This window comes from Corvus hawaiiensis, chromosome 5 (genome assembly GCF_020740725.1).
Source record: "Corvus hawaiiensis isolate bCorHaw1 chromosome 5, bCorHaw1.pri.cur, whole genome shotgun sequence".
Taxonomy (NCBI): Eukaryota; Metazoa; Chordata; class Aves; order Passeriformes; family Corvidae; genus Corvus; species Corvus hawaiiensis.
This window is the reverse complement of record NC_063217.1, coordinates 42,441,762-42,462,428: the sequence shown is the minus strand read 5'-3', so window position 1 is coordinate 42,462,428 and position 20,667 is coordinate 42,441,762. Positions and strand designations below refer to the sequence as shown.

Below are 20,667 nucleotides of genomic sequence, written 5' to 3'. Positions count from 1 at the left end.
ATGGGAGTAATGTGGTCTAAACATCAGCGAACAGTATATTGCGATTTTGCTCCTAGTTGTAGTGAAAACAATATAACTTTTTCTTTATTTGCAGTAGTGTTCAGAATTTTCTTTGTCTGTGCTCAAGGGATAGTAGTTCAGAAATGGCAGTAAGTTGCATCTTGTGTGAGTATTCTGGTTACAGCTGCAATGTATCTTTATTTGTCTCTGAAACCATGTCATAATAGTCATCCCAGTAGCGTGAATGCAGCTATGTGTGTTAAAAGGTACATGGTTTCCATTGGGATAGTTACTCCATTTTAGGAAGCTGTATCTGTATTAGATACTGTGATGGTATCATTATTTCAGTGCACTTAAAAGTAATGCAATTTAGGTGAGGTGTGTGTGTTAGAGAGTGCAGGAACTATGCCAGTTCCACAGGTCACAGAGCATAAGTGGGGACCTTAGCAATGTGTGGCTCAAATTATCCTTTCAAGTATGAATTACCTCACACTTACTCACACTTTATTTCATCTGCTGGAGGAGTGCCTAGTGCTGTCCGTCATTTGGAGGGGGAGTTCATCTTTTGTGGCCCCTGTAAAGCCACACAACTGCATCTCTCTGTTCCTGGCACTACTTGTGCCAGAGCACCCAGAAGTGAGCACTGTGTTGCAGGTGGTGCTGTGGTAGCACTCGAGTGGCCATGGTGATGATTGTTCAAGGCTCCTTGTGTTAATCACATGATTTTCGATGCACAGAAGAACTGTGGGGCCTTTGGTTTTCCTTTTCAGGATGGGCTAAGATGCGGAATGGTGCAAATGCTAAAATTCAGCATGCCAACAGAGTTAAATCCCAAGTCTGTTTTGAAAATGTGGGCCTTAGGCTTACACAGTGCTTGACTGCACAGACCTTTTCTTTCTTGAAGCTGAGGCTGCCAGAACTTCAGCAGGAGGTTGACTCAGCTTGACTATGGGAGCTGGGAGGTGGACAGATTACCTCTTTGTTACAAACTTCACATATCTGCTATTTCAACAGCTGGAAGGCACTAACCAAGTGAGCAGGGTTTTGAGAGCCCTCAGTTAAGGGCTGTAACTTTTTTCTATAAATAGTTTTTTTGATAGGATGAAATGAAACAGGCAAAAAATACCTTACAGATGTCTAGATCGCAAGGTCCCCACTGAACATTTTGCATAGAGTTACAGCAGAGCTGGTGTTTAGTATGTTCTTAATGAAAAAGTTGAAGGAAAAAAGGTATTTTAAAATTTTATGACTGGGAAGCAGTATTATGAAATACTTAAAGACTGCAAGCTCAGGTTTTCAACAAGGCAAATCTATCATAAATCTTTTGACTTTGGTAAGAATTATGATATGCAAAGTACAGGCAGGAAAAAATCAAAACCAGAATGTTTGCTCATGTTTGGACACAAGGGTTTTTTGTATGTAAATGACTGTAAGTTGAAAAGCCATGAAAATCGCTGCCCTCATATTTGCTGTTTAGTTTGCCTTGGAAAAATAAATCTGCTAATTAGTTCTTATTTACTATTACAACCTTACTTCACTGGACTACTGAAAAGAAAAGGGAGAGAATTAAAGTAATCATCTAAACAAAATAAACCTTTGATATAGTACTACTGAAATCAACACAAAATGTGAATTGGTGGGCTTATGTTGCTTGAATAATGGCAGAGAAATGCAACTTTCTGGACTGTACTGATTCTCTGTTATCTTCTGTCTGCATTTAATGAGTACTTCAGAGGAAGCATAGAAAAAAAGAAAAAAATAAACCTGTGATAAGCAAACGTAGGGACATCAATGAAAGCAGGTACCTAATGTCAAAAAGATAAAAATTCCATCTTTCCTTATTTTCCCTGCTTTGCAGATCTGGATAATATTTTAAGTTGCAGAGTGCTTGTTTTAATCTTGCCAAAGCTTTAGGAAAATGAAAAACTTAGTTACGAGGGCAATGTAAACCACCTTTTTTTTTTTTTTAATGTCATTTCATGTAATCAACAATTGTTCTTTTCCAAAGGTGTTTTGGCAGGATTAGAAGCTCTAAGGTAACTTGGATATGACTTTAAAAGCTGGAGCTTTTCTTGCATGGATGTGGGTGTCACTTTAAACTTCTTGTCTCACAACATTTGCATCAAATTTTTTGCATTAGTAAGTTTAAAGAAGTGGAAGGTTCTGGAAATTCTTGGGGGAATGAAGGAGTCATCATCAAAGAGACTGAGAACTGCTCTGATGGTGTGGACAAGAGCAGGTTTCTTGCCCCATTGGAGTGAAACCCTCGAACTCAAGTCTGCTGGAGGTTACACAGAGACAGAAGACTTTCCCCAGGCACACCCTTTGTTTTGGGCCACAACAGATGATTCCTGTGACCTAACACCACAATTCCATGCTGGATTAATTTAGCATGATTTCCCTGGCATTCTGACATCTCTTCTCGCTTTGTGCAGTGGCAGTAGCGCCAGGGAGGCGGAAGAATTGGCATGAGCTGGGAGGCCTTCTGTGTGTTTCTAAGGGGGAGAATTAGTTTTGCCATTCCTGGAGTATATTGCCTGTGGTTTTGGTGTTTTCCTCTGGCTCTCGAACCTCTGAGTAGACGAACAGAAATTACAGATAAAGAACAGACAGAGCATTCAGATGTTTACATGTAATAAATTCAAGACAATGAGTAGTAGTATAAAACCCCTGCTGCTGTGTGATTATCTATGGATAGTGTGATCACAAGCATTAAAATGTTGAATCCCTTCTTTTCCTTTTTTCTTATAAGTTGACTGTGTAGCGAACAGGGGAGCTGAATCTACATATTGAGATGATTAAAGTTATTATTCAACTGTTTTTCAAGACACTTTGAATTGTAGAAGGGAATTCACACTATAATGTAAAGGCATTACATTGGTAACAATGCTGATGTTGTTCTAATCTGAAACCATAGAGTACATTCTGATTTTCCAATCTATTGATTATTAAGTTAAATAAAATGGTATTTTTTTTCCAGTGGAACAGAGGGGAGTGTTAGGAAGTAGTTGTAAATGAAAGTGGGGTCTTTTTTGACACTTTTTATTTCTTGTGCAGCATTTCTGCAGTTCATGGACATATAAGCAAGGAAAGGTTGAAGGAAAAACCGTTCCGACAGTTTTCTAGCTCCTGTTTTTGAGAGGACATTGTGGTCTGTACAGTGTCCTTGCAGGCAGTGGGCTCATCTCATGGGATGAGTGGGTTTTATTTCCATCAACTTTCTTGGAACTGTTCGTTTGTTTTCAAAACAAATATTTTAATTGTGTGGTTTAGAGAGGTCTGAGCAGAGTTTAGCCTCTCCAAATCTTCTTTTTTATCTTTAAAAGCATGTCTAGAAGAAATGTAATCTCAAATAGAAATCTTTAGGAAAGAGAACAGGCATTATAAAAGCTTTGTAATAACTTCTTTTAATGCAAGAGCTTTGTGGATCTTTTTACCCCAGTTGTATGTAGAGAACAATGTTAAGTGAAAAAGGAACAAGCTTTCATGTAAAAAATGTGTAATTCTGAAGGCTGAGGTATTTCCTGAAGTGTGAGTTAAATTGTTCTGAGGCAAATTTTCCTTAAGCCAGGAAACGCAGGTCTTCCGGTGAAATTGTTTCCATGGAAAGTTTCTGCATGACCTTCCAGGTGGAGAGTGTATACATCATTCTAGAGATGCACAGCAATTGCTGTGTGAGAGCTGGGGCCGCTGAAGGCAGCGCACAGCTGACCAGGGAGGTGCCACTCAACAAAAAGTGTAAAACTCTATCAGAATATACCCACACAAGTTTTAGCCAGTCCACGCTGAAGTGCAGAGAAGTGTTTGAATGTACTGTGGAGAATGAAGTTAATCAGTTGAAAATAAATGCTTTACACAGATTACTTTTACTTTTTCTGCTAGTTTTTTGTGATAGAGGGGAATGTAAATTGTTGTGTAATGTCACTAATTATGAATTCTATTTTTCTTTCTTGTTCTCATTCACAGTGTGTGCTGTACTTGTGGGCCTTGAAAATCCTTTACCCCAAAACACTGTTTTTACTTCGTGGGAACCATGAATGTAGACATTTAACAGAGTATTTCACATTTAAGCAAGAATGTAAGTCTGCCTTATCTTTCTCCTCTCAACTCCTTTTTCACCAACTGAATTTGTTATTTTGCAAGTATTTGATACTGGTTCACTATCAGTAATTTTTCATGTACTTTTCATGTTAACTGCCATTAATTTTAACTTGTAATTCCTGTTCTCAGAGAGGGCAATCACCTTGCAGTGGTGTGGAATGGAAGGGCTTAGACCCACCCACATTTGAGCTTGCCAGCCTGGTTTGGGAGCATCCTGGGGCTGCTGTGGGTCCATCTGGGCATGGATGCCTTGGTAAACATGTACTGCTGCTGATGCTTTTTGCAGCAGCTGAGGGTTTGCTGCCCCACGCAGCAGCTTGGCAGGCAAAACCTGCTGTCATGCCAGCTCTGGCGGCTGTGAGAGGTTCCTGACTGCTGGTTAAGGAGGTGGCATCTCACAGAGCCTCATCTCATGCAGCAGGAGAAAAACGCAAGGAATTTTTATTTTGGTTTTTCTTTTTCCTGTAGGTATAGCATTTTCACATTTATCCAGTGTGTAGGCTTAAACTTTTCAATATGCTCTTTTTATATGAATTCCTTTCTGCGTTGCAAGAAAGGATGCAGTGACACATAAAGGCTCATTAGATGTAGACCTTTACCTGCACAATGAAGCTTTTTTTTTCCTGAGACACTGTAAGATGAAACTACTGCCATAAGTCTATGTTTCCTTTATACACTGGGGATAAAGGAAATGTTAATTGGCTCAAAGGCTTCATGGTTTACTGAGTTTAATATGCATATTGGTAAATTAACATTTCAGCTTCATTGTACCACCTCGTTCATTTCATAATGGCATTTCTGTAGATAATTAATTATAAGGGACTAGGCTAAAGTTCTGACTATTTCATAGAGAGTATACTGAGTGATAATGATGATAATCATTCAGCAGATGTTTCAAGGCTTGCTCTTCAGATTTCATACAGAGCGGAAATGGTAGACTATAATGGTATATTCAGTTGTTTATTTACAGTTTCTTAGAAAAAATATTATAAACTTTTATTAATTTCACCTCAGAATAGGAAGAAGTTTTCCAGCAGTGGATAATAAAAATCCTGAAGATATTTTTGTACGAAGCAAAAGTTTGGGTACAGTCCTCAATACCAGATAAAGTAGTGAGAGAACAAGTTTGAGATATTAAGCATATTCCTTTTTCCTCTTGAATATTGATGGCACTTTCGGTTACCATCTTAATCTTTAAAAGGTAAAATCAAGTATTCAGAACGTGTATATGATGCCTGCATGGATGCCTTTGACTGCCTTCCCTTGGCTGCTCTGATGAACCAACAATTCCTGTGTGTACATGGTGGCTTGTCTCCGGAGATCAACACCTTAGATGACATCAGAAAAGTAAGTCGTTGAGGTATTACCTATTAGCACAATGTAAGCACACCATCTGATGACTCCTTGTGCCTTGTTAAGCATTCTGTGCTTTCTTGGAGAAGATATGAAAATAGCTCTAGAAAAACCTCACAATACTTAGAAGATGTAACAGAAAGGGATCCTATGATTGCAGTGAATGTAGTCGGCATTTTTTTTAAATAGTCAAAGCTTCGTTCTCAATAGGTCCTGACGTATTTTAATAGTTTTGCACTTGAGTGCCTTGCAGATTGTCTAAGTGAGGCTTAGTAAGTTCATGCTTGTTGTATGCCTATGTTCTGAGAAGTTTCTCAGAAATCTCATGAAAGTTCAGAGAACAATGTCAAACACAGCTTCTTCACATAATCCAGTGTTGTTGCATGTTATCAAGGATTAATTTTTTATTCACGTGTTTTGTAGAAGAGATCTCAGTTGATACTTCTAAAAAGAGATATTTAAACCATTCATTCTTAGTGTTCCCAGCAGAAAAAAAAATAGCTTATTTCTTGTTTGCTGTTTGAGACTTGCAAACATGGATATATATTTCTGAGCTTTCAAGTTAGTAAAAGGTAATTTATATTCTGAGGTTAATTTGTAGTCTACTAAGAAATTAGTATAGTTTAAAAAAACCCAAGTTGAGCCACTAATTGTTTCAAAGCAATTAGCTTAAGATATTAACTGCACTTTAAAAAATTACTGAATGCAAAGTTTTGTTTCTGAGGTAAAGGTTCACTAATCTCAGTAAACAAAAATACTCTGCCTAAAAATTAGCTGGCTCTGCAACAACATAATGGCAGAGTAAAGTTGTTTAGCTCTCAGATTCTAGATTAGGTTCATTAATACCTCCACCTTCCCCGTGCCCAACCCAGCAGGTTTATTTATCTGTGGCAATCAGCAGAAATTGGGTTTGCATATTTATGAACTTTTGTTTAATTTAAATGAATTGTAATTACATAAGCATTAGTTGGAGAGGGCTGAAATAGAAGTGTAAGTATGCTGTGAATATGTCAAGATGAGAATGCAAAGGTAAAATTGTAGAGGTCTCTTACTAAAACTTTCTGAGTGTTGAAAACGTATAAAACCAATATTTTCTGTTTGAATTTATTTTTTTTTTTTGAGGGGAGAAGGTATCTACTAGCTACTGAATCATCGCTTGATCTTTCTGGTCAAAATAGAGAATGTTTCAAACTGCAAGCGTTATTCATACATCCATCTTAATAAGGCTGTTCTTATATGAAAGAATTCTTTAGATAGCATATGGTGGTTTTATATTAAAGAGTTTTGCAGGAGAATACTGATTTTTATTATTTTGCTATACTTCATTTTATTTGCAGCATGATTCTATGTAATTGGAAGCTTTAAATACTCATAGTAAGAACAAAAAGAGGAGTTTTTAGCTGCCAAATTAGAGTTAAGGTTATGGGAGCAACAGGAATGTGATGGCAAGATGCTGTAATGCAGAGATATTGTCTTGATATTTAGATACAATTTTTTGTGAAAATATATATAAATCTAAATGGGCTCTTGCTTTGAAATAACTACTTTATTTTGTTGAGGTGCTCCACTTACATAAATTGAATGCTGTAAGGTTTGAAAAATCATGAAATACAGAACTACTATATTCTCCCTTGTCCACTGGAATGCTTGCAAAAACCAGTAGAAAAGGCAAAAAAAGCAAACAAAAATTCATGTAGAATGGGAATCTACTGTATCTCTTAATTTTCAGTTATATCTCTTGCTTCTACCCCCTGTCAGTGTTAGCAAGGAGTGTTTTGCTGTTACTTAAACTCTATTGCTTTAAAGCTGAAGAACAGATTGCTATGGGTGTCGTTTGCCTGCTCATGGATTGAACTACAGTAATCTTGCTTCAGTGTTTCTGTGATACATAGTTGAAAGAAGTTAGTATTTCTTTGTCTTCTATTTTTCTTAGTTAGATCGATTCAAGGAACCACCTGCATATGGACCTATGTGTGACATCCTGTGGTCAGACCCATTGGAGGACTTTGGAAACGAGAAGACTCAGGAACATTTTACCCACAACACAGTCAGGGGGTGCTCGTACTTTTACAGGTGATTATTACTACTTTGAATAGATTTCTGTAGGTGAACTGGTTCTGGTTTTGCAGTGTAAATGTTTGCTTGAACTTTGTGGCACTACTTAGCTAATTAGGCCTTTTTTTTCTGCAAGCTAGCCTTGTTTTCAGATAAATTCATGCTTGCTTTACTTGAAGCTCTTTTGTTAAGCCACAGTGGAGAAACTCTAAATCACTTAATTTTTTTCACAAAAGCCTGTGTATTTTACTTATTTTTGTTCTTGTAAGTTAGAGAATGAATGTGTCACTATTAAAAAGGGGTACATAACTGCATTTCTAGTTTGAAAATTAAAACTTAATTTCCAGTGAAAGATGCCTGCATTGAAAACTGATTACCTATTGTTCTGCAGAGTAAATAAAAATGGTGATTTTGCTCACAGGGGTACTTTTTTTTCCTCTCAGTTTGATCAAACTTTTTTTCATGTTTGGGAATAATTCTTCTTAAGAAGTTCAGTATTTGAAGAGCATTTGTTAAATGGGACTTAATAAGAGCTGAAATGGAGACAAATGCCTGTAACATTCTTGCAGCAACATGTACGTACCTTCCTCTGACAGTGTGGGGATTTTAAGGAATTTGGGTGCTTTTTTTTTTTTTTTTTTTTTTTTTTTAATTATGGTAGTTAAGAACAACATATAAGGATGCCAGAGTAGCAAAACTAGCAGGAGAGGAGGTTAAATGGCAAAACGAGCAATGTATTCAGTGAAATATTAATTAAAAAATCCATTTTTGTTCAGGAGAAATGTGAAGATGCTATTGAAATATTAAGAGGTTGTTGAACTTTTTGAAGTGAGGCAGTTCTGCTTCAGCCCATGCTAGTTACACACAAGTCTAAGTTTTCTCAACAAACTCAGCAGAAGGGAAGAATTCAGCTCTTTCACTTGCCTTAGAAAATCTCACCTTGAGCACAGCTGAGTGTAGCTGTTCAGTAACATATCAAAAGTAAATCAATGGCTTCCACAAGTAACCAGGTGACAGAGCTGCTGGAATCAACCTCCTTGTTGGTAATGTTATCAGGAAGGTAACAGATGGTTTGATGTTCAGAAATGAGATATCCTGCTCCTTCCTTGGAGCTGTAGTTGCTGCAGTGTGGGGCCAGCTAAGAACAGAGCAGTTTGCACTGCAGCCTGGGCTGCTGGCACCAGCCTCCGGTGGGGAAGTCTGGCCGCGCTCGGGTCCATGACGTCTGGAAGGTGCTCAGTAGATGTGTTTGGGCTCGTCATGAAAGGGGTGTCAAACTCCTGCAAACAATTGATCAGTGCAGAAATGTGCTATGGCTGAAGGGTAAAATCATGGCTTGTTCTCTCAGCAGCGGTAGCAAATGCTGGACTGTACCTGAGACTCCCAGGCACTGCACACAGGAGGAGTAATAGTGATTTCCCCTCATGGACGGCCTGGCAAACATGGCTTGTGCTTAAATATAGAGCTGCTTATATACTGGAAAAACTTCTAGATTTAGGTTGGGTTTTTTTTTCACAGGTCTGCTTCATATAATTGCCATAAAATTTCCTTAAAATATATATCAGTTTCCTCCAGAAAATATATCAGACCTAGTCTGTGTCCCGACTCATGTTCAGAAAAGTGCATGTTTCAGGAGAAGAGAAAGTATTCACAAGATAGCTTATTATCAGGCCACATGTGAGGGACATACAACTGCTTAATGATTCAGTCAGAAGGCTAGCTTGGAGTCATGTTATCTGAGATTATATAAAGGCAAGCATTCCTTTTAAAAGAAGTGCCTAGTTGCCCTGGAATATGAATAATTGCTTGTCTAATGATAACACCTGATAAAAAAAGGTATCCATCAGTGTGGAATGTCTAATTTTCCTTGCCTTTTCTAGTTACTTCCTGAGTAAAGGAACAAATTTCCCTAAACAGGCATCTCAGCTTGTAAAGGAAGGACTGAATTACGCAGTCCTCCTTCAAGAATGCCTGTTAATAGAATGATTGTGTTTATTCTTCACTGAATAAAATTTCTTAAGTTTCTTCAGTCATTTCCAGAAAGGAAAGTAAAAAGTTAGCAATGAGGATTTTGAATGAAGGTCAGGAAGATTTAGGTTGTGCCTGTGAATCAGCAAAAGGATTTCTAGATGATTAAGATCTCCTAATCAATTTCAGGAAATATCTGTAATAAATAACTTTTATTTATCAGAGGTGTTCATTATAATGACAAGTTGCAAGTTACTTTGCTCTGACCTAAAGTTATTTCCTAATACAAAAATGCTATGAGGAAAATAACAGTAATGTGGCTTTCTAACTGTGCATGCAACAGGTTAACAGGACCTTCTATCTCAGTAGTGCATGAAATCCTCTGCATTCAGCCAAAAACCATTTGTGAAGTGTTGGGCCACTTGTATGAGAAAGTATAAAGACTGTAGCTTACAGTAGTCTGACAAGCTTCTCACTGCATTTCTTACATGATCACTCTCATAGAGCCTATTTAATTTCAAGCTGATCCAGTATTTCTTCAAGAAACTTCCCTTTATGTAAGAGTTCTTGAAACTGCTATGGCTAGCACTGGAAAGTGTTAGATCTTGAAACCATAGGCGTAACTTGTCATTTAGAGATGTAAAAAATAGCCTGATTTTCAGAAGTGCTCAGAGTCAACACTTAATGCACACTTTTAGCATCTAGCAGCATTTTGCACTGTGGATTGTCAAAATAGCACAATGCCAAAGTGAAAAGGTAACTGTGGAATATAAGGAATTCTTGAAAATATATTAAAGTTTCTGTACCTTAAAGAGAACAAAAAGTGATAGGGATGGGATTTCATTTTTCCTATCTGAAATTTAAAATTGTATGTCCTTTGTAGTTGTGGTCATGTTTGATGCAATTTTGTGAAAAAGTAGAAATTATTATTGGAGGGCTGGTTGTTTAAATTGTTCTTTAATTATGATTAAAACTTTTCTTTCTTCCATACCCAAAATAATGTTGTGTTCAGAGTAGGTTATAAACAAGAGGGAATTCATTTGTCCCAGAGTGATGTTAGACCCACAGACACACAGTTTTTCAGCTAATACAGCCAGTAAAGATGTTTTCCTGTTTACCAGATTATCTAGTTCTTGCCTTGAATTTTCCTAGCAAACATTTATTTGCACTTAGCAGTTTGTACTGATCCTGCCAGTGACCCTTTGCACTTCTTTCATGAGCTAGTGATACAGTAACTCTCAGGCATTTTTATAAGAAACGGGTTGGACACCAGGAAGAGCTTCACTTCTGGCTGCCCAGAGAGGTGGTGGAGTCACTCTCCCTGGAGGTGTTCATGAAACATTTGCCAGCCTTGGAGAGCAGTGAAATGGTTCAGCCTTACAGATACTCTGAGGTAGAATATTAATTTTAGCCCACAAGCACATGATTTCAGTGGTGTACTTGATCTGCAAGTTTGTCAATATGCAAAGACTAAAGAAATGTCTGTGGAAAGCTTTTGCAGGCTGTAATGTGTTTAAGTTCAGGGTGGGAGGCACATTTGTATGAATTTATTTTTAGTAGCAGCATTTTAGACAGATTTTTTTGCCCACTTTTCCACTCTTCCTTCTCCTGGGCCAGAAACTTTTTGCTGCCCTCAAATTATCTGCCCACATATACTGGTAGAATTGCTTGTGTGCTCCATCAGGCCTGGGAATGCATCCAGTTTTAAAAGAATGACTCTGCAAAAAAAGATGCGTTTATTTGTTCTAATCCCATGCAGTTCCCTGTTCCACTTCCCAGTGCAGCTCTGCAGACAGTACAGCTAAGAGCAAGAAAAAGCAGGTGGAAAGGGATGTTCTGAGAGCTGCTTAGGACAGCACAGCAGCAAAAGCATTTGCCTTTGGAAACTCAAGTATGAGACCAATGGACTTTGCAGGAAACCTATTTTATATGTGCATGTAATGTTACAGAAGCTTTTGGACTAAATTTGAATGTTCTCTTTTGAAAAAAATGCTTATGCCTCTCTTTTAATGGCATGATGAGGGATATGAAAAAAATCATGTTAATTCCATCTATTTTTTCCAGTTACTGGTGGAAAAACAATTTGAAAACATTTGCCATTTTGGTTCACGTTAGCAAAGTATTGCTTCTCTTTTAAAACTGCTCAGAAGTAATCAGTGATCATGCAAAAGAGACCTCAGAACTAGTAAATGCATGAGGCAGTTTAATGAAAGAAGGATGCCAAAGTAGGGAATATCACAGTCACATACTCCATGGGGAATAACATCTCTCTAGCTTAGTAGAGAGGTGTTTTGTTTTCCCTCTGAGTCACCACTCCTCCGTGATTCAGCATGACACATGAAGGCAGGGGGCTGGGTCGCTCTGGAAAAGCCTGTTGCGTGGGGGATTTCTGTTTGTTTGTTTTCCCTCTTGGCCAACTGCTTTATTTCTGGCTCATCTGAATTACAGTCCGGGCTCTGCAAAGCAGTGCAAGAAGGAGAGTGTTTCTGGAAGGGTAGTTGTCTGAAAAACTAGTAGAGAATTTGATTGCAAGTCAGTTATTTTAATAAAAAAGATTAGAAAAAAGATTTCCAAGCAGAAGTCATTTCTGTAAAAGTTTGTTTCTGATAACTTTTGCCGTAATCTCTGTTTTGTTGGCTCTTTGTAGGACTTCTTGTTTTCACCTGTTTTTTAGGACATGTATTTTTGTGTTGAGGAAGATTGTTTAATATAAAGCAAACAGATACTAAGGAAATGCTGGATAGCATATGTAAGAGCTGCAAATACTGGAAACTTGCTTCTCCCCAGCCCCTGCTTCAACAAGAAGCTCAAGAAAAATGCCTGCAAGTTGCTTTGCCTTTTTCAAAATAAAATATCCAGGTAGACTGCTCATGGGCTGTGGTGGTCTGGGTAATGGGGCAGCTGGCACATTGAAGGTCCCATGCTATTCACTTGGAAGAAAAGAAGACAGGCAGATTCTTCTTATGTAAATTTGCATGGAGCACTGTGTGACATCTCTGCCTTTGTAGATGTGGGCCCTGTAGAATCAGCCAAGTTCTGCTGGCAGAAGTCTTATTTTCCACTGATTTATGAAGAATAAGATAATTAAGCAAGAAAAAACCCACCACTTTTGTACTTGAAATTGAAAGAAGAACCTATCATATCTATTTAGGAGCATTTTTTACCACTTCATTATATCTTCTTTTAAAGCAGTACTTAACACTGGATGGAAAGAATACTATGGAGGAAAAAAAAAGTAATAGCCTAGACGTTTTGAGCAGCTGCACTGATAATGAACATAATCAACTGTCTAACAGATTTTTGTGATAGACCCCAGTTTTCAGAAGTTAATGTAAAAATTTCTAAACAAAATGTACCATAAGTCTACATTTAGTCACAATTAATTATGAAAAGAAATGTATGCAAATCAGTTCTCATTTGCCAGTGGTTTGAATGGCAGCCTGTCAGCATTTGATATCATTGCACTTGCCAAAACAATACCCCACGTAATTTGGGAATTGAAATTGTTTTATAATGGCAATCTTTTTAGACAATTCCAAATACCAGACCTGCATCTGAGAATATATGCTATGTGGCTCAAGTCCAGAAACAGCAATATAGCATTTCACTGGGTTTGTAGCCTCTAGCTGCAAATGATATTTCAGCTTCAAAATATCCAGGAAGGTCTGGAAGCAAGTAGTAGAATTTCTCTTGGATAAACTAAAGGAAGATGATGCATTAGATTGGGGAAGGAGGGTGTATATGTTTTCATCCTTTTTGTGCATGAAGTTAGAAACTGATGGGGCTGTTAACTGATTGCAAGTGAGCTCTTAAGGTGGTCTGTGAAACCATGCCTGGGACAGCAGTTTTTTGTGCAATGTATAGTTGAGATTTTTTATTTTTTATCTTGCTCAGTATGTTTAGTACAGATGTATTCAATGTGCACATTTTTGGGCTTTCAGAAGTCACAGGATTTACATTTTAAGTTCCCTAGGGGAAAGATAATTAAAGGAGATAAAGTTCAGGAAGATAAACATCCCTCGTCTGAAGATAGGTGTGCCTTTCTTCTTTCTGTCTCTTTTCCTCTCTCTCCACTTACCACCTTATTTTCTGGTGTCCACAAGCAGCCAGTGCATACAGTAGTCAGTGGGTGAGGTTTTCTGTTACATGCAACTGTTGTATTACATTTTGCTTTTTTGGAATAGAGTAAATCTTAGAGTAATAAAAGAAAGTGCCTTTTTTCTGACAAGCCATAGGCTGATTGTTGTTATGTAATGAATTGCAGTTTCTAGCATTCCTCTCCAAGCAGTTATGGGGTGGGATTAAAAAAGATACTGCTGGTAGTGTTCTCTCTACTGAAATCTGCCTGCAGAGCAGGCACTGATTTAATGAATGATGCATGTTTTATGATATATTTTTTGAAAGCTAGAGCTCTGTGTGCTACTTCTGATAATGCCTTAACAGGCGCTGTTGTTCTTTCCAACAGTTACCCTGCTGTATGTGAATTCCTACAGCACAATAACTTGTTATCCATACTCCGAGCTCATGAAGCCCAGGATGCTGGGTAAGTATGTGTGGAGAGGGGGTAATAATAATAATAATGATAATAATAATAATAATGAACAGAGCACAGAAATTAAGAACAGATGAGTAAGAAAGAACTGGAAAATATAAGTTGCATCAGCTCTCACTTTTTACTTTTTACTAATGCTACAAAAATACACATTGGCACTACAGTGTCTTTTACATTATTATTAGTGAGTTACAAGACTTAATGAATCCTTATATATGCCACTTACTTAGCCTTAGTGATTTTAAGTCATATAAAACGACCAAATTTTTTTTTTATGCCAGACTTGGAAAGAAAACCAAATTCATTTCAGAAAAAGATTTGCAAATGTGCCAGTCTTTTGACACACTGATTGCCATGATGCAGGGAAGTGATTTGGCTCACGAAGGCCAGAACATCTTTCAAGTCTTTCACAGCTACCTGAAACTTTTGGGCCTACTGATTTTACACTTCATAAAAAAAATAAATCATGGAACTCAATAGGCACATAAATTTTTCTGCAGGAGTATCATTAATGAATTCAAAGAGTCAAAGCCATTGTATGCAAAAAACAGTCACGTCAAGCATCAGGTGGTGTTGATGGTTCCCCATGAAACTATTGTCATTACAACTAAAGAATTTTTTGTGCTGCTTTAAAAAATTACTTTAAAAATTCCTCTTATTTAAAATGTACCATACTTGTGAAATATTAATGAAGGATTGGAATCTGAATAGATAACTTCGCATATCATGCATAAACTATTACTATTGTGTTTGCTTGGAGGTAGAAACTTTACCCAACTTGAATGGCAATAAAAGATAAATTAGCAGCATTGTAGGAATAAGGTCAATATTCACTGTGCTTATGAAAAGCTATTCTGAATGTTTGAATTGTCACAACTTCAAAATGGTAATGCAATTAAAAGCAAGCTATTACTAGGCCAGAAACACCTAGCATGAAATACACAAGGGTAATGAAATTTCATTTTTGTTGTATTGCTTTCCAATAAAGGGTGAAAAATAAAATCTTGTAGAAGAGATTGCATTGAAGCTATACGACAGTTTCAGTGCAACTTTTGTGGGTGTTTGCTAAATTCTTAGGTTACTTGTAGCCTAGGACTAAAGAGCAGTATTTGGCGTACTTGTGTCTAAGAAGTGTTTGGTTGGTTTCTTTCCGGTTACTTGCAGGTTTAATGCTTGATCGATTATTTGTTGGTCCAGTAAGCCTTTCATTTTTCATATGGCAGGTTAGGCAGTGAAAACATGCAGATAATTAATAAACTGACTAATAGAGTGGATAAGATTAAACACAGCACTGAAAGTATCAGATGCCCTGTTTCCCCTCTCCTTCTCACACCTTCCATCTCCCCTGGCCTTGCCATCGCTTCCATGCCTAGAGAGGGCAGGCAGCAGGAGAGTCCTGGAGGACACACACTTCCTTTTGAATGCAGGACCCTTCCAAGGCACCTGCTGGTGCTTGCTTCACCCGCAGTCCCACAGAGGGAAAGTCTGGGAATGAATGTCCTGGGCTGCATGCCTGTAGAGGCCCTCTGGCTCCAGGGATAGGCACTGAGCAAATTCACAACAACATGCTTCTGGCTCACTGAATTTCAGACAGAGACACAACTTCAAGTGTGGATCCCTGCTCATGTCAAATGGTTATAATGAGAAAGTCTGCAGGAAATACTTCTTTCCCGTGGCTTTTCAGTAGCTCATGTGCATGTTTTTCAGTCTTGGCATTTAACAGCCAGAGCAGTCATGTACTAGGGGTTTTTTGCACTGTATGTGGTCAGTGACAAACATACATTCAACACTGCATAGTAATTAGTATCTTCTCTTTCCTCTTAGGTATCGTATGTACAGGAAAAGCCAAACAACAGGCTTCCCTTCGCTAATCACAATTTTTTCAGCACCAAACTATCTAGATGTATACAATAACAAAGGTAAGACTTTAATTCCTGTTAATGTACAGTAGACTGTACTCCTGTTTACTCAAATATGTTGGTGTTTTTTCACTCCTTTATTTATTAGTTCATGCCCATTTTCCTCCTCTATTTATTCATGCCCATTCCACCTATTACATAATACAAATCTAATTAAATTTATTACAGGCAGATGTATGCCTCTGAACATAACTATGTATTTTAATATGCCTTAGGATATTTCTTCATTTTGACTGCAAGTTATTAAGTAAATGTTACATGGGAAGCAAAACTTAAAACAGCTCTATTAACTAAGAGAAGTATGTTAAGAAATGCTCTGGGAGATGTTTAGAGCCCAGTGTTCCTTACAATTAATTATCTGTTCCTTGTTTCTTTTCAATAAAATTATTGGAGTTTGTATGTGCAAACTGTCTAACCAGTTAAATTTTGACAGATCATCAATGGATAAAGCATGGGATGGATATGTAAGTTCCTTTACGTCTTGGGTTTTTAATCCTTGACCACTGATACGTAGAAAATTAAATATAAATAGCCAAAAAAAAAAAAAAAGGTTACTGCAGAAATAAGAGTCACTGGTCACTCTATAAAGGCCCCACTGAATATGTCTTTGCAGCTTCTCTGAATTTATTCATTTATTGCATTCCTGGAAATCTCTAATGAACTGGAAAAAAGAATCATGTTTCTAAAAATGAAGTATTCTAATAAACCTGTCCTCCTATATTTTGAAATGAGCAGTATTGTTTACTTTCTCCTAGTCCCCATAATGATAAAAGTATTTGTGTTCCTCTGTGAACAAAGTAAAATAATTCTTTCTCAACTATATTCTTGAAAGTCGCTCCCTTGCAGAGATCAGTTTCTCTTGCAAAGGGATATTTTTAATCTGGATGTTTGTTTGCAGCGGAAGCAAGCAATACTTATTTTTAAACTTGCAAAAGAAAACTTCTTCAGGCATCATTTTGCATTATAAAATTTATAATCTAAAAGCTTTTATGCCATGAACTGTAGGCAAGGGAAGAAAGTACTTCACTGGTAGATAATGGGGTTTGTACACCTCAGTATTCTCAATATTCCCGTTAACTTATGAAAAAATTAATATGTTATTCTGCAAAACCATGCCAGCAGAACTGTCAGTAGCTACTTTTGTAAAAGTTAATAATGTAGGGGCTCTGTTAGCAACCTAAAAAGTGCAAGTTGAAGCAAGGAATATGTTAATTTTCAGGGTAGGATCATTGCTATTGGAGGAGAATTGTGTTTACTCTCCTGATTGGCTGCTTTGGGTCGAAGGCTGAGCGATCACAAGTCTGTACAAGGAAGGTGACAGAAAGTGTTCACCTTTTGTTTCTTAGGCATGGAAGCAGTTTTGTGCAGTGAAGGCAATGGATGAATTATGTGAAACTTTGTCTTGAAGGCAAATGTTTAATGTTAAGCAATGATTTACAATGTTCAAAACCTTGAATTTGAAACCATGGAGTTAGGGTGGTAAAGAGAAGTGCCTCTCCATTATCTCAATTTCAGAAGAGAGGGTCATCTCCCTTGTTCCAGGATGCCCCACTGTGGTGGGCAGGTCTTACATGTCGGGGAAAGCCTATTTTAATGGAAGGCTGTACACCATTTGGTGAGAGGTGCTGGTTATCTGTGGTCACAACTGGAGTTGGTGTGCACTGCCGGCAATACCTGCTCAGAGTGAGCTCAGGCAAATCAGCACTGATGCGACTTCAGCACCCATGTGCCACTCCTTAATATATGACTTGTTGTAAATTCAGAGGCTGACCTTTAGCAGCTTTGTAATGCATCTCCATTGAGTTTATCTGCCTCCTTTTCTCTCATTAGAAGTTTTGACGCTTTATTTCATGTGACTGATGGCACTGGCTCTTGGCATTTAAAGTACATCATGCATAGTTTTTCATGCTGCGTTGCTCATACATCTTTATCTGGGTAATCTCTAGGTGCTTGCTTCCCACTTGAAGGAAAATACCCACTGTCATACAGAATTGAGTCCAAAATGTGATTACTTGTTGGCTTCCTTGGTTTGCAGCAGATGAATTCACTGAGAGCACAGTTTCTGACTGATTTCAGGAGACAAAGGAAGATATTTCCATCCAGAGGTGTTGTCAGGACAGTTGCTCTAGCTGACTCATCATGCACTGGTACAGAACCTGATTGATTTTTACAGGTCGTCTGGAGGTTTGATTACTGTCAGTCCTTGGAAAAGGAGTTACTCTCCTACTACTAAGTCCCTTCTTGTCTAGTATGCATTCCCAGTGTTCCTCTGGTTGTCAGCCAACAAAGCCACCCTGTGTAAATTCTTGAGAGGCTCCACCTCCCACTGACATGAAATGGGTAATTTTTAAATGCAGCATTGTTTAAGATAAACACAATTTTTAAAAAGCTGCAAGAGGCCAAGAATGCTCATTTTCTACCCCAGGTTGATAGTTCTTGTACTCATTAAAGCAGATAGATGTACTTTCTTGAGCTTCTTCGAAGCACTTCAGGAGTAGATCTGATTGCCAACTCTGTCCAAGGGCTCCTTCAGTCCCTGCTGGAGAGCAGCCACTGGGATCAGACATGTCCTCAAAGAGCAATAGGGAGGCAGCGATCTCAGTGCAAAAGAGGGTTTAACAGGAGGAGCTGAAGATAAGCTAACCAAACATGCCCATGTTCAGCGTATCTGCTGTTAATAATGCTGCCAGGGAGCCTTTGCATGGGCTGTCTCACAGTGCTGATCTGCCATGGGAACCTCTTCTGGCTTTGCTCCTCTGGATTCTGGCACCGAAGGGAATTGTCTGTATCCTTTGGTTCCTGGCTGTTGCCTCGTGCAGGCTGTGTGTGTTACTTGTGCACCACATGGCTGTGGGTCCTGTCACAGCCCCGGGCCACACACACACAGCTTCGGGTGCCAAAGGGAGGTTTTTCAATTAGGAGGCTCTTGTCAGGGCTTCCCTCTGTAGTTAATGGAGACAGAGAGAGAGGCTTTCAGGGGGTGATTCAGAGACTCAGAAACCGCCTCGATATTGGGAGCCTCATATCCTCCGTTTTCCATTATTATCCTTCTCTGTTACTGTTATTAATTCCTTCCATATTCATTATAATGGAGAGCATTGGCAAAGGGAAGGAATTTTTATATGGTTTTTGGCAACTTCTGAGCTACTGTTCAGTGTCTTCATAGGTTTCTCAGACATTTCTGCTTTCATTTATTTTATTAAAAGGCATAAAGATAAAGATAGTTTAAGATTATTATTATTAATACTTGTTACAAGAAATACCAGTGCATTGATGATTCTTCTAAGACTACTGCTTCTGGAGAGAAAGCTTGTGCAAGAAGATAAATGTTAATTGGATTGTGGTAGTTACCAGTGATTACAGGGCCTCAGACATCATCTGTGCTGCTCAGGAAACTCTAAGAAAGTTGTGTAAGTACAGATTTACCCCTGTGTTCCAGGGTGCCCGTAACTAGGAGGAATTCTCAATAGCAACAGAAAAAGAGGGTGCCAAATATTACCGTATGGTATGATCTGGCCTTTCATCATATCTAAACTTTCGTTCCTGCATTCAGGATTTCTTAATGCCTTAACTAGGACTTGCTGTAATGCTGCTTATGTACCCCCCCCACCCCTCAAAAGAAAAGAAAAAAAATCAAGTGAAAGATTCTGCAGAAGTTCTACGGAGGCAGAAAAGTTATTTGCAAAACACTGGTAATGCTGGCATTTTCGTGTCTGGCTGTCACTTCAGTAAGTGTGTGCTTTTTGTCTGAGTGAGCAATTTTAACTTGCTGTTTAAAGACACTATTATCTTTTGAACACTTTTAAAAGATTAGAGTTTGTAGTGGAGAGAGAACCACCAGAAAATCCAAAGTTATTAAAAAAAACCCCAGCGTGAAGTTTCTTCCAACATGCTGCAACATACATGTGTTGTTTCTGAAAGGAAAAGCAGTAAAAGAAAGTATGCAGGAGAGTTTGGGACAGTAGAAAATTAAAACCACCTGTAAATCTGTATGCCTGTTAATGTATCATAAGTAATATGTCAGTGAAGTGTGTGCAAAGTATCAGCATGAAGTATACCATGGATACACATTAAGAAGTGTACCTGGTCCGGATGGATCTAACGGGAAAATTATTTTTGTCTGGAAAAAGAGTAATATACCTGGAAGACAAGGGTAATCTTTGAGAAATACTAGCACTTTGAGGGGAAGAAAAGAGATGTAACCTCTGTTTGCCCTATCAGTTTTCTTTAATGCCTTATCTCTGCTGCTGTAATGAGTTCTTGTCAGGGAAACAAAAGCCTTTAAAGAGGAGTTGTCAGGGTATCTAGGCCATCTCATTGCTGATGCAGAGAAGTTTTCCAAAAGTGATTTTTGCAGTCTGTTGATAAAATCTTGAATGTTATTTCACTGTTTCTTTGCAAGATGCAGTTGCACATGTAAAATAAAAATCTTCAGAATTTTATAAGGAAAGATTTTTCCACCTGCAATTATCCTCACTTCTGTAGTGGATTATTTAGACCATTACCTTGTATAGTAAATAATTGTTGTCCTTTGATAATGTTTAAACTCCTTGAGCATATTGCTAGCCCTTATCCCTGACCTGACTTGGGCAGAAAATGCTGTGGTTACTTAGCAACTCATCTTGAGAAGGCAGTGTTCCCAGTTGCACAGTTAATGCTGAAGTTAATTTGGCATTAAATCAGAAATTTCAATTCTTTCTTAGGTGTGAAGAATTTGAG

At 38.0% G+C, this 20,667-nt stretch overlaps 1 protein-coding gene across 3 annotated transcripts in view; it reads left to right on the top strand.

Moving 5' to 3' along the window:
• Nucleotides 1-20,667, top strand: part of PPP3CA (protein phosphatase 3 catalytic subunit alpha) — a 177,272-nt gene that overhangs the window by 131,155 nt on the left and 25,450 nt on the right. For all 3 annotated transcript variants that reach the window (XM_048303071.1, XM_048303072.1, XM_048303070.1), the window contains exons 4-8: nucleotides 3,967-4,078; nucleotides 5,303-5,448; nucleotides 7,388-7,527; nucleotides 13,943-14,020; nucleotides 15,854-15,948. In XM_048303071.1, coding sequence (XP_048159028.1) covers nucleotides 3,967-4,078; nucleotides 5,303-5,448; nucleotides 7,388-7,527; nucleotides 13,943-14,020; nucleotides 15,854-15,948 — 571 coding nt within the window. The remainder of the gene's footprint in view (nucleotides 1-3,966; nucleotides 4,079-5,302; nucleotides 5,449-7,387; nucleotides 7,528-13,942; nucleotides 14,021-15,853; nucleotides 15,949-20,667) is intronic.